This window comes from Montipora foliosa, unplaced genomic scaffold (genome assembly GCF_036669935.1).
Source record: "Montipora foliosa isolate CH-2021 unplaced genomic scaffold, ASM3666993v2 scaffold_430, whole genome shotgun sequence".
Taxonomy (NCBI): Eukaryota; Metazoa; Cnidaria; class Anthozoa; order Scleractinia; family Acroporidae; genus Montipora; species Montipora foliosa.
In genome coordinates this window covers 18,280-30,000 of record NW_027179735.1, presented here as the reverse complement: position 1 = coordinate 30,000, position 11,721 = coordinate 18,280, and the positions used below count along the sequence as shown (strand labels likewise).

At 39.6% G+C, this 11,721-nt stretch overlaps 2 protein-coding genes across 3 annotated transcripts in view; one reads left to right on the top strand and one right to left on the bottom strand.

The window, feature by feature from the left end:
• The window catches only part of LOC137988828 (barH-like 2 homeobox protein), a 3,779-nt gene extending 32 nt beyond the window's left edge, over window positions 1-3,747 (bottom strand). The window contains exons 1-3 of the mRNA XM_068834784.1: window positions 3,579-3,747; window positions 1,767-2,149; window positions 1-404 (exon numbers count right to left, since the gene is read on the bottom strand). The exon at window positions 1-404 is cut by the window's left edge and continues 32 nt beyond it. Coding sequence (XP_068690885.1) covers window positions 81-404; window positions 1,767-2,149; window positions 3,579-3,747 — 876 coding nt within the window. The 3' untranslated portion in view covers window positions 1-80. The remainder of the gene's footprint in view (window positions 405-1,766; window positions 2,150-3,578) is intronic.
• A 2,225-nt stretch (window positions 3,748-5,972) lies between these two features.
• Window positions 5,973-11,648, top strand: LOC137988829 (prolactin-releasing peptide receptor-like). Of its 2 annotated transcripts, none has more exons than XM_068834785.1 (2): window positions 5,973-6,235; window positions 9,737-11,648. In XM_068834785.1, the coding sequence occupies exons 1-2, from the start codon at window positions 6,220-6,222 to the stop codon at window positions 10,726-10,728; spliced, it is 1,008 nt and encodes a 335-aa protein (XP_068690886.1). In that variant the 5' UTR covers window positions 5,973-6,219; the 3' UTR covers window positions 10,729-11,648. The 2 variants fall into 2 exon arrangements, with proteins under 2 accessions (XP_068690886.1, XP_068690887.1); XM_068834786.1 differs by lacking the exon at window positions 5,973-6,235 and adding an exon at window positions 6,488-6,584.
• The last annotated feature ends 73 nt before the right edge of the window (window positions 11,649-11,721 follow it).

Here is an 11,721-nt window from a genome sequence, read left to right as displayed (position 1 = left end):
CAGAAATGTTAGTCACGCAACATAGTATAGATAACAGGCATGCGCAATGGAAATGATAGCTATTAAGTGGAGGAAATACTTCATTGATAAAACAGGCTTGAAGGGTGTGCCAAGTAATCTTGGCGTGATGATGAACTGACATGTCCGACTGGAAACCAGTTTGACTGAACGGAACAACAAGGACAAAATGCTTTCTCCATCGCGTCTATCGAATATTCGGTGTTGTTGAGAGTAGCGTGTGGTTTGTGAAAGTGCGCATGTGTAAAGTGTCCCGAACTCGCCGAAGACTGTGACTCTCTCATAAAAGACGACTGGATCTGGTAAAGCGGCAAACCAGTCGCAGTAGCATAAGCGATTGCTCTCTCCTGTCTCTTCAACTTGGCACGTCGATTTTGAAACCAGAACTAAGGAAACAAAAAGGACATAATTAAATAATGAAACAATTGGCGACCACAGTAATCCTTGGCTTGCACCTGACAACATTGCAGCCATGTTGGGTTACTGAACAATTATTATAGCGAAAAAGTCTGGGAATTTGGCGCTATTATTATGCAAAACGCGAGCGACATTTTGCTTTTGTTTTGTACACCAACATGGCCGTCTAATCAGAGGCAAACGAATTGGGTTCTGTTCGCTCATGTAACCAGCAGCCATATTTGCATATTAAAACAAAAGGAAGAATTTTCTTAAAAACAAAATTTAATCCCAAAAGAATATTTCACTCCTTTAAAATGGCCGCTGTCTCGCCGTTTCTTTCTTTTACTCCTCCACCGTGACGTCATGTAAAAACACTTTAAAGTTAAATTCCTGGCCTCGGTTGTTCAAAAGATGGATAATGCTATCCAGCGGATAAATCACTATCCAGCGGATAAACGCTAGCAAAACCAATTGAGTTATCCAATGGATAGTGATTTATCCAGTGGATAGCAGTATTCACCTTTTGAACAATTGGGGCCAGGAGGATTAGTTTGAAACGGTGACGTCACGTGAACAAGTTCCACACATTCAAGGGTATGGATGAATGAAAAGACCGTAGAATGTCTTTTCTTCTCCTCCGACCAAACTGTTTGTCCCCGTCGACTAAGTTTTTGTCTCTTAGATGATACAAGAACGTGACATACGATGGCGACATCTGACACCTATGCTTCTTTATCACGCAATCGTTTGTGTCAATAATTGACATACAAAGGAAAAAGCATAGAAGAGCCACGCTCCACGTAAGACGTAAGTCGTAAGTCGAAATAGTAAATACCTTTTACTGACCTCTTCTCCTCTGTCCGTACTGTAAAATTACGGACCGAGTTTTTTCCCGCTGATTAACGGCACAAGCGCGAATTGTGCTGGCCATGAATCAACTGGAAAAAACCAGGATTTGTACCAGGATTTGTAATTTTGCATTACGAACCGAGAAAAACGAGCTTAGTAAGATGTTTATCATATCTCTGTGGTAATCAGCCGCACGGGAAAGGAAACGAGTTGAAATCAAGTGAAAGGTTCAACTGCCACAAAGATTGCTGTGACAAAATCCGAAAAACGAAATCTTCTTGGCTGTTTGAAATATTTGCTGCAAAATTCAAACAGCTCTTTACAAGTTTATGTAACAGAAACGACATGATAACCTTGCTAGAGAATGCTTTATTGAAATTTCAAATTTAGCGGGCCGTACTGTAGCATGCGGCTGGCGAATTTAGCCAATAACAGCTCACGTCTGAGAGATATAACAATTGTTATCAACGACAAAGGGAGAGGCATAGAACAGAACTTACCCTCACGTTTCTTCTTGTCAGTCCGAGTTTCCGCACGAGTTCGTCCTCATCTTCTGACATCAAGTATGGCCGCTTAGCAAACACGTGTTCCAACTCCTTCAATTCTATTGATGAAAATGTTGTTCGCTGATTCCGCTTTTTCGGTCGTCCGGCGGAACTCGAGCTTGATCGGCCAGTGTCGCTTTCCCGACCGCTGTCGCCCTCTGAGCTCGGATTGTCGGAATCAATGCTGGGCAGACGATCGGAGCTCCGCCGACTTTTCTTAGTGCCTCCGCTGTCGCCCTCTGTACTCGGGTTTTTGGAGTCAGTGTTCCGCGAACCGTCGGACTTCTGCTGGTTTGTGTTGGCGCTTCTTTCTTGACCATAAATGTAGTTGTCATTACCTGAAAGGAAACAAATTCAAAGCCATGATTCTTTTCTCCACTATGGTGCACTTAATTAAGAGATACCTTCCTGAAAAAGAAAAAAAGACTTCCGCTTTTGGCGCATACTATTAGTCTTTCGGACTCACTAGATCTTTGTACATATATGGGCGAGCCGACTGCTTAAGCTATTAAGCTAATCCGATTAAGTGGTCTTTAACATATACGGTCAATCTCAGATTCTCAGAGTGGAGAGCAATACTTCAATGTTACCTTTACAATTCAATGCCTATGCAGACTTCAAACATTACAAGAGCTTTTCGACATCGGAAAAGACAATTTTTCGTAATTATTCTTTAATATTCTATATGCAAACATCCGCAGGTCTTTCACCTTATATGCTTATTGCGTTCGACATTAAGAGAACGGAATTTCTAATCCTGGGTATATATATCATGATCACGGTCGTCTGCTTTTTCAGCGCCATCTTGAATTACGTCATACGCTCATTGATACGTCGTATGCGCAAATGACAATCGCGCATATCATGATTGTTTGTTATGATAAGGTTTTTTTCCCTGCCCTTCTCCTTTGGTTTCAAAGCGACTGCCAAACGCACGTTTATACTGAATACGAGATTATAACTACAATCCTGGTCAATCCAGCGAGATTAGTTAGCTTAGATTTAAAAACACTGAATTGTGTGAGTTTTAATAAAAAATTGACTTGACTTGACTTGATTTCAGTTCGATTTAGTGTAATTCTTATTAACAACGTATAAAAATTGCATCGGAAAGTTTGTGAATGTAAGCAGTGCGCTTTTAAAAACTGGGCTTCCTCTTTCTTCACATTATCATGCAAATTGAACCGAAAGCGGCAGGTACGAAACACAGGTCTCTGTTTTACCAATACAGAAAGAAACCTAAACATTCATTAAAGCTTACCTTAGACCTAATTAGACCTAGAGCTTTTAGACCCAAAGTTAAAGTAAAAGATTGTGATAGAAATAAATAATTTTTCTTTAAATTAAGGATCATTGTGTAGAGTTCGGGTCACCTAAATATTTCATATAACTAACCGAGTAGGTGATCCAAAAGAAGAATGAGAGCAGAAGGAATATGTTTACAAAGTAGCTGTTTTAGTTGAAAAAGTATTACTTCATTAATTAAATAGTAGTAAAAGATAATATAATCACAAAACTTCGGGAATTACTGAGTAACTCTATAATAAGTATCAATCATTGTGTTCTTGATATTTTGACGAAAACTAGAAAAATCCTTTACTATTGCCCTGTAGTTCGCGCAACGCTCTTTTCCCAATTGTTAAATCGCACAAAAAAGGTAGTTTTCAATCACTGAAATTTGAGAAAGCTGAATTAAGAATCTCGTAGTTTGGCCCAACAATTCGGTAGAATTGAAACATTTTTAAAATATTGGAAAGTTCGACATACCATAAATAGTGGAGTATTCATGTTGGGAGATGCTGTCTTCCAAGCCCAGGATACGAGAAATTGAAAAAGACAGAGGCTGGCTGGAAACTGGTGTTTCTGGTGGCAAAGTTGATGGTTGACTCGTCGAGGGAGGAAGTGCAGTTGGCAAGTTTTCACTGTAAGAAGCCATAACCAACGATGTACTTTGAGAGTGAAAACTCACTGCTGTGGAGATAAAAAGAGCAAGTTCCCGCTTTCATTTGTGACCGGCTGTCAATCATTGAGATCAGAAGCTTCCGACAAATGACTTTCCTCTTTGAACCATGGCAATAGCCAATCGGAGCAGAGTCTCGTCGGTGCAGATCAACATCAAAGAAAACGGTACTTTCTCTTAGATTTCTTGAAACAGAAATGTGCAGTGTAGCCGGCATCGGAATTCCATTCTCAATTATTGTTTGGCAAATTAAGCCATTTAATAATGTTTTGTTTTATTGGGGATTTTGTTTTGCTCAGTAAATTTTGAACTAATAAAACAAGCCTTTGCTTCGGTATTTTTAACGGGCAATTTATTTTTCAACTATTAGAAAGTAACATTCGTTTGAACTCTTGTTGCCTCGGAAGAAACGTGTGTTTTTCAACTGATTCAAGAGCTTTCTTGCGTTCAAAAGCAAAGGTCAATCCCCGACAATGGATAAATTTAGCATTCCATTTAAGTGTCAATCGGTAGACGGCAAGTTTTTCCTTATCATAAAAGCTTGAAAATTACCTTATTCTAACTTGCCGCTCTATTCGATACCTGTAGCTTACAAGCAAGAATGAGCTAAAATAAAACAAAACGCAAATTTCAGCTTTTCGCATGGAATGGCAAAAATTACGCAGAATTATTTTTGGCCATGAACGAGGCAAAATGAGAAGCACGTGACTGGCCCTCATCAAATGGCTAAAGCGCGGCCGGAGGAAAAAGTAGCGAGAAAAAGATCTCTAGCCAGATACGAAGGAGTAACCCTGGTGTGTGCTGTTAACGTAGACTTTTGATTTTTGAAGAAGTTTTTATTCTAGAAAATTCGCAAGAAAGTAGTTTTCGCTGTTATCCTCGTAGCGAAAAACTGGCCTTTCGTAAGTTCTTGTCAAAGAAACGGCGGTATAATGTAAATAAGGGAATACTGAGATCTATATTTGCAAATTACCTGTCCTCTTACCACTTAAGTCAAACTCTACATCTCTATGCAATAAGCGCATTCAAAATATTCTTATGCATGATCTTCGCAGAAATTACATTCTGTCCCTCAATAAACCAAAAACAACCAGTTATTCCCTTAGTTCTTTTGTTACGTATCTGCTAAGTTGCGAAATCCGCTACCTGGTTTTATCCGTATCACTTAGGTTTCTGGTTTTAAACCAGAGAATGCAAGACAGCATTTTGTACAGGGGCTTTTCTTTTTAATTAGTATATCCTTAAATATTGTGTATTTAGTCGTGTATCTGTATATGCAATGTATTTTAGCTGTAAATGTAGTGTGTCGAACTCTGAAAATTTGCATGCATGGGAAAATTACTGAGATTCGAAAACACAGTCGACGCGCATGCTCACTTTCCTTTTTCAGCCCGGGCTGAAATTTCATTTCGATTACATGGACTTTTTGCGGATTTTTCAGCCCGTTTGCCCGGGTTGAAAATACTAGCCCGGTTTCTGCCGAACCAAACAATGAGAGTTACCTACAAGGAGAGTTATCTAACTCTCATTAGTATCACCCAACTAGTGGACTAATGCAAATCCTGCATTTTAATTGGCTACGCTACTAGAGGACTACAGGTATTACTAACAGTCCTTCGAGTAGCGAAAAGCGTCACGCTTTCTTTCGTTTTATTTCCAAATAAATATTTCTTCAACTTGCATTTGCGAACTTTATTGTTGCCTTTTCTGTCCGACTAGTTGGGTGATACTAAAACAATTAGACCCTTCGCCCTCAAGGGCCACGGGTCAATTGACCCGTGGCCCTTGCGGGCTACGGGTCTAATTATTAATTAGTACTAGCTGAAGAGGGCTGGTTTGGCCAGCTGAAATATAGTACTTTACTAAATCAAATCTACGTTGTATCTGCTCTTTTTCACAATTTAGTTTCTCAATTAATTATTTGTAATTACACCAGTTTGATAGAACGTACACCGAAAGGAGTATTGTCCAGTGTTACTTGCTTGAAAACTCTGTTGGTTGAACGACGCGCAATCTCAGTAATTATCCAGTATGGTTTCAAATTTCTGAGGTTGCGTACAATAACCGAAACTCCATTATATCCTCGAAAGTTGTCATTCTCGTCCCCAGAGCCCTCCGTTTCTTTTGGTCACGTGGTCGGCGACCGACAGAAACGGAGGGCTCTGGGAACGAGAATGGGAAGTATCTCTAATCAGATATGGTGCTCACGTGGCAAAGGCGCTTCTTCTTCTCTCTTGGCGTTACGATTGATGGAATTACTGGCGATAGGGGTCGTTTTTCTTAGTACTTCCTGTTTCATGACAACGAATGACCTATGCAAAGAGACATATGCTTGTACATGACAGTGGGTCGCCTTAGGCCAGATCTTTGATCTGACGCACGACAAGGAATTGATCTCGAAGAGCACATTGAACTGTTAACAGCGTGAGCTGTTTACATCTGTAGAAAATGAATGGTTCTTACGGTAAGTGTCTTTGACGTAACAATGAGTTATTCAAAGTATCGACACAGTTGTTACTGAGAAGGCAGGCAACGTAGAGAATCTTTAAAACAATAAATTAACAGCTTGTTTTTGTTTACAAATACATATCTATCGAAGGAGGCAAAGCCTGAGGGTGTCTCTGAAAATGTGACCCTTATATTGGAATAATCGAATAAATCTCTAAAAAAAGACTAAATATACCCAATTTGTAAGCAAAGTCTCTGCTCTACAGTCGTTTGAACGAAAGAGCTTTTCAAAGTGCAGGCGGCTGGCGAATAGAAACAACTTTATTTGACAAATAACAGAAAGTCGCCGTTTGATGACCCAGACGGTACGTAGTTTCGAGCGTTGGATTTTTAGTCTGTTTGTTCCGAAAAAGGGATTACTTTTAAATTCTTGTCTAAAGAAGTCTACCGATGAAATTCATCAACACAGACCTGCGAAGGTCGCTTCCGTTTGAAGAAGCGTGACAAAGTCAAGGCCGGTTTTAGGCGAAAGGATGTTTCAATTGTTACTGTTACAATATCTTTAAAAGTAATCCGACTCAAAACCTTGTCTACAAACATCTCCTGAATGTTTCTGTTGTACGCGTTCACAAACTTATGAAACTCAGGTTGTTGAAGCAAAAGACATGTAAATAGGAATAATAGAAAGGACCGTTAGTTCATTCCTTCATTTAGCCGTCTATTTCAAGGAAAATGACGTTAAAAAATTCTAACGAAAACGTTTTGGGGCCTGTCTTCATGAGGTCCTTCAAGGTTATCTTGATATCTGAGTTTCGCAGGCTTAAGTTATTAAATTTGTTGTGATCCGAGACATCAAACCGCAGCTTTGCAAAACACTAATTAGGGACGCACGATTTTCTCGTTAACAAGTGTCTTTGTTCAAAGAGAAGGTACCAATGATTAAAAAACTACTGAGATTCTTTTTCCACTTTTGTTACTTGTCCATATAGTGGCGGTACGTTAGCTTCGAGGTTTTGTCCAGCTTCTTTTCCCCCAACTATTTCATCTTGAATTGTTGCGACCTGAATCTTTGAGGTTTTTTCGGATTTACCACTAGATGGAATTTGCGAAATGAATATCAATATCGCGAATCCTTTCATTCAAATGCTTGCAAACTCACAATCGGACGTCGTTGTTAAGTTTCAGACTTTATAAAATAATCAGATGGATTTTTAATGAACCTAACTATGAAAATTAATCTTGTCACGTATTTTGCTGTGAAGTTTACGCAATCGGAAGACTTATGCGGTAATGGCAATGTTATGGTACAAAATGAAAAACCAATAATTGTTTAACAAGATGCACGCATTAATGAGACGTAATACGTTACCACGGGAACAAAAGAGTCACCTAAAACACTTTTCATTTTGTCTCTTAACGCTACTACCGTATCTCAGTCAAAGATATCCTGTGGTAAGCTCGTGGATTAAGTAAGATACTGCGTCAGAGAGGTGATACAGCGAATTATCAAGCCTATAGAGTGGTTACAAATGCAGTGTAATACATTTTTCTGTTTTTACGAATGCATGAATGCGCCTGTCGCCTTAACGACCATTTAACGAATGCATGAATGCGCCTGCCAAACTTGAGACGATTCAGAAATCGATTACAAACTTTCCATTGTTTACGCCTGACAGCCTGATTCGACAACCATCCCGATAGCTCTCCACGAGCTAAAAGTCATGGGAGACATTGGCCACAATTTTTTTGTTGGAAAATGAGTGATTAGCAAGCAAAGATAAAACTCTCTGTTAAGTTAAATTATCTAGAATCGATGCAGAACGACCCAAACAAAACTTTCAATTTTGAAGGTGAATGTTATTTAAAGAAATTATGGGTTTCTTAAATGGGCTATGTCAAAATGATGTAATTTCATTACACGAAAAAAGTAGAATGAAACATTGCAATAACCACTTAAAACTGTCGAACAACATAAATGAAATCCAGCAAAAGGAAAGAGGAGCATCGATGAACACAAATGGACGAGATTGAATAGGATTGCATTTGGGTGATCGTGAAAAAAATCGGCCCGACTTTTTTCAAGTTATGGCAAGTAGCCTGGATAAAGGTCGTTTTCCTCAAATTCATCTTGTTTGTGATGTAACGATAGTATTATCAGTAAAGGATTCCACGTCACACTCATCTCCCATAAGCACCCTAAAATAACGTGACATAACCCCTTTAATATGGTGCCATAAAATTGCCGCTTTGTGAAACAATTGTCTGGATTCATTCCTTCTCAAATTTCAATAGTAAAGATGGCTATGGATCTGGTTCAAAGAATGCATTGCATGGTTTTGTAAGCAATTATTGGATTCTTCATAGGGTACCATAAAATTGCCACTTTGTGAAACAATTGTCTGGATTCAATCCTTCTCAGTGGTACACTTCGTTGAAAGAATTGAAACTGGTTTGAGCTTCCTCGTAAGAAAAGCAAGAAAAAAAATTGCACCATTAATATGGGAAGAAACATCCAAGCTTCATTTCACATTTTTATTTGTAAAATTCTTCCGAGATAAAAAAAAAAATTATTGGGGGTAGAGAGGGGAATGGACTACTATGAAAAAGAACGGGGATTCAATTCCTGCCAAACCGACATGCAGGATCTTTGAATAATAATTAATTGAGGAGACTTTGTGTTGTGTCCCATCTGTAAATGGGTAAAAGTTCTATTTTGCTCCGATTTATATGAAAATTGTTAATGCAGCCTACTGTAGGCCAAAACTTAAAAGTTGAAAACTTCTGTGCAAAACGTCCCACCGCGAAAAGTCTTTACTCCTCTTTGACTGTCTTACAATCCGGGTATCGCCTCGTCCATCCCCTACCGTGATTGTAGTAGTTTTCTCTTTCCAACCAAAACGCTCTTATGATCGCAGAACTATCGAAGATGCTCTTCTACGAACACATTGAACAGCCGTAAAACTTCATACGAGTTAAATCTTTAGTTTTAATAACTCACACATTTCGTCTACGCACATCATTCAAACGATAACAAAACTTCTAAGACTATACATGAATCGTCCAATGTCCTGAATGAATCTTGGAGGCGAAGCGGGGTGAGGTAAGGTGAGATAAGTTGAGGTGAGGTGAGGTGAGGTGAGGTGAGGTAACGAAAAGTCTGTGTTCTTTAACGTGAACAAGCTCCTTGTTGTTTCTTAAGGCCGTAAGAAAGTACCGTAAGTGAATAAACCGTAATGAAACCGTAAGGTCTAAACCTGAAGTTTACTTGAATCCGTAAAATACAAGGTATAAAAAACTGCTCGAAAAAGCGCGTGAAAACAAACTACACGGGTACACATCTGCGACCCATAACAGGGTTAAGGTTACCGCCACCTTCACAGTTCTGCTGTAACACCTCCTTGGTTTCAAGAATTCAAGACGGCGGGCGACGGACGTTTCCTAAGCTTGCGTCCGCTGAAATAAACACGCTTTTAACGTACCATTAATTTGACTGTGTGAATTTATGTTACTTAAACAGGAAATTCCACAGCTGACAGTGACTATCCATTATGGCTCACCGACACACAGATAACAGCAATGACTGTGTTATACTCCATAACCGTGATCTGCGCTCTGGCAGGAAATTCTCTTCTCATTTTCATCGTTACGAGGCGACAGGAAACGAGGAGACTGACCAGCTTCTTATTTGTAAATATGGCGATCGCGGATCTAATAATAACATTGACCGTCTTGCCTGCCACCTTAGCAATGCCTTACACGGATTCCAAATGGCTTCCTGGTGTTCTCGGTCAAATCACATGCAAAGCTGTATACGCTGTTTTCCATGTTAGCATAACCGCGTCCATCTTTAGTCTCACGTTGATGGCGTTGGATCGTTTTCTTGCGGTTGTCTTCCCAATGAGCCGTTTTCCCTCATTTCGTCAGGTAAAAGTACTTACTTCTTTGATTTGGATGTCTTCAGTGATTCTCATGATCCCAGCGGGAGTTTTATGGACGGTAAGGGAACACGACGGGGTAGGATCATATTGCGAACCCATGTTTGAAGAAGTGTTTGGTGATTTTCAGAAGGGTGTTACTGGATTTTACACGTACCTATTTCTTACCACATATTTGATTCCCTTGCTAACAATATCAATACTGTACTGCTTAGTTTGTTGCAACCTGTGGCTTCAAAAGTTACCTGGGGAAAAATCGTTACGAGATGTTCAAAAACGGCGACATGAAGTGAAGAAGAAGATTGTGCGCACGCTCGTGATAGTGACCGCTGCTTTTGCAGTTTGCTGGCTCCCTGCGAACACCTATCACCTCATTTTGGCCTTTAACGAAGAGCTTCATTCTTCGTCACCCCGATTCATGATGTCGATTCTCTTTTGGTGTGGACACGCTAATAGCGCCATTAATCCGTGGCTTTATATGTTATTGACCAATCAGTTTCGCAAGTGTCTCGGTGATTTGGTGCGTACAACTCGGAGTAAATCCACTTTCTGGGAGAGAGAAACCTACGTCTAACCGGAAAGAGTAAACCTCTCTTTCACTTTTGATAGCGAAGAAGGAAAATATTTTCAACCCTGGCCTCGAACAAAAACGTTTTTTACCTTCAATTAGAGTGTTAGACTCCAAAATTAAAATGATTTACCAACTTGAAACAATTATAGCCAAATCTAATAATAAAATGTCAGCTCACAATATAAAATGGGGCAAATACAAAGTACAATAATGTGCAGTGGTACCACTGCTGTACGTATATGCGGGAAAAAATTGTTTACAATGTAAAAAAATGATGAAGAGGTGTATGTGTAGTGTGTATGTGAGTGTAGTGAGTGTAAGTGAGTGTAGTAGGGTAGTAAGTGAGAGTAGTGTGTAGTAAAATTGTATGTAAAACTGGAAATCAATAAATATCAGTAAAATACAAAAAAAAAAAAAATCCCCTGGCCTCGAATCACATGTGGGCTTAGTTTTCGTTGATCTCAATCTGACTCCGAGGGTTTTTCTCCGGGTATTCTGGTTTTCCTCCCTCATCAAAAGGCCCAAGGGCCCGTTTCCGTCGAAAGTCCCGAAACTTTCGTTTTCGGGTGTCACAATTCCGTTTGTTTTTCAAGAACGGAGGAAAATTTAAGTCGTCACACTTCACAGTCTTTTTTCTTTTCGTTACCTAAAAAAACATGTTAAAAGATCGGCTTTCCAAAACAAGCTGTTGGCAGTCTCACAAATGACTTTTCGGTCCCGAAAAGTTTTCGGGACTTTTGAGAAACGGGCCCCAGGGGGCCGTTTCTCGAAAGTCCCGAAACGTTACAGGCCATTTTCGGGTGTCACAATTTCCTTTGTAACTCATGAACGGAAAGCATTTAATTCGTCAAACTTCACAGCTATTTTTCCTTTTTGTTACCTTGAAAACATGTTAAAAGATTGGCTTTCCAAAACAAGCTGTTGGCAGTCTCACAAATGACTTTTCGGTCCCGTAAAGTTTTCGGGACTTTTGAGGAACAGGCCCCAGGTATTTAA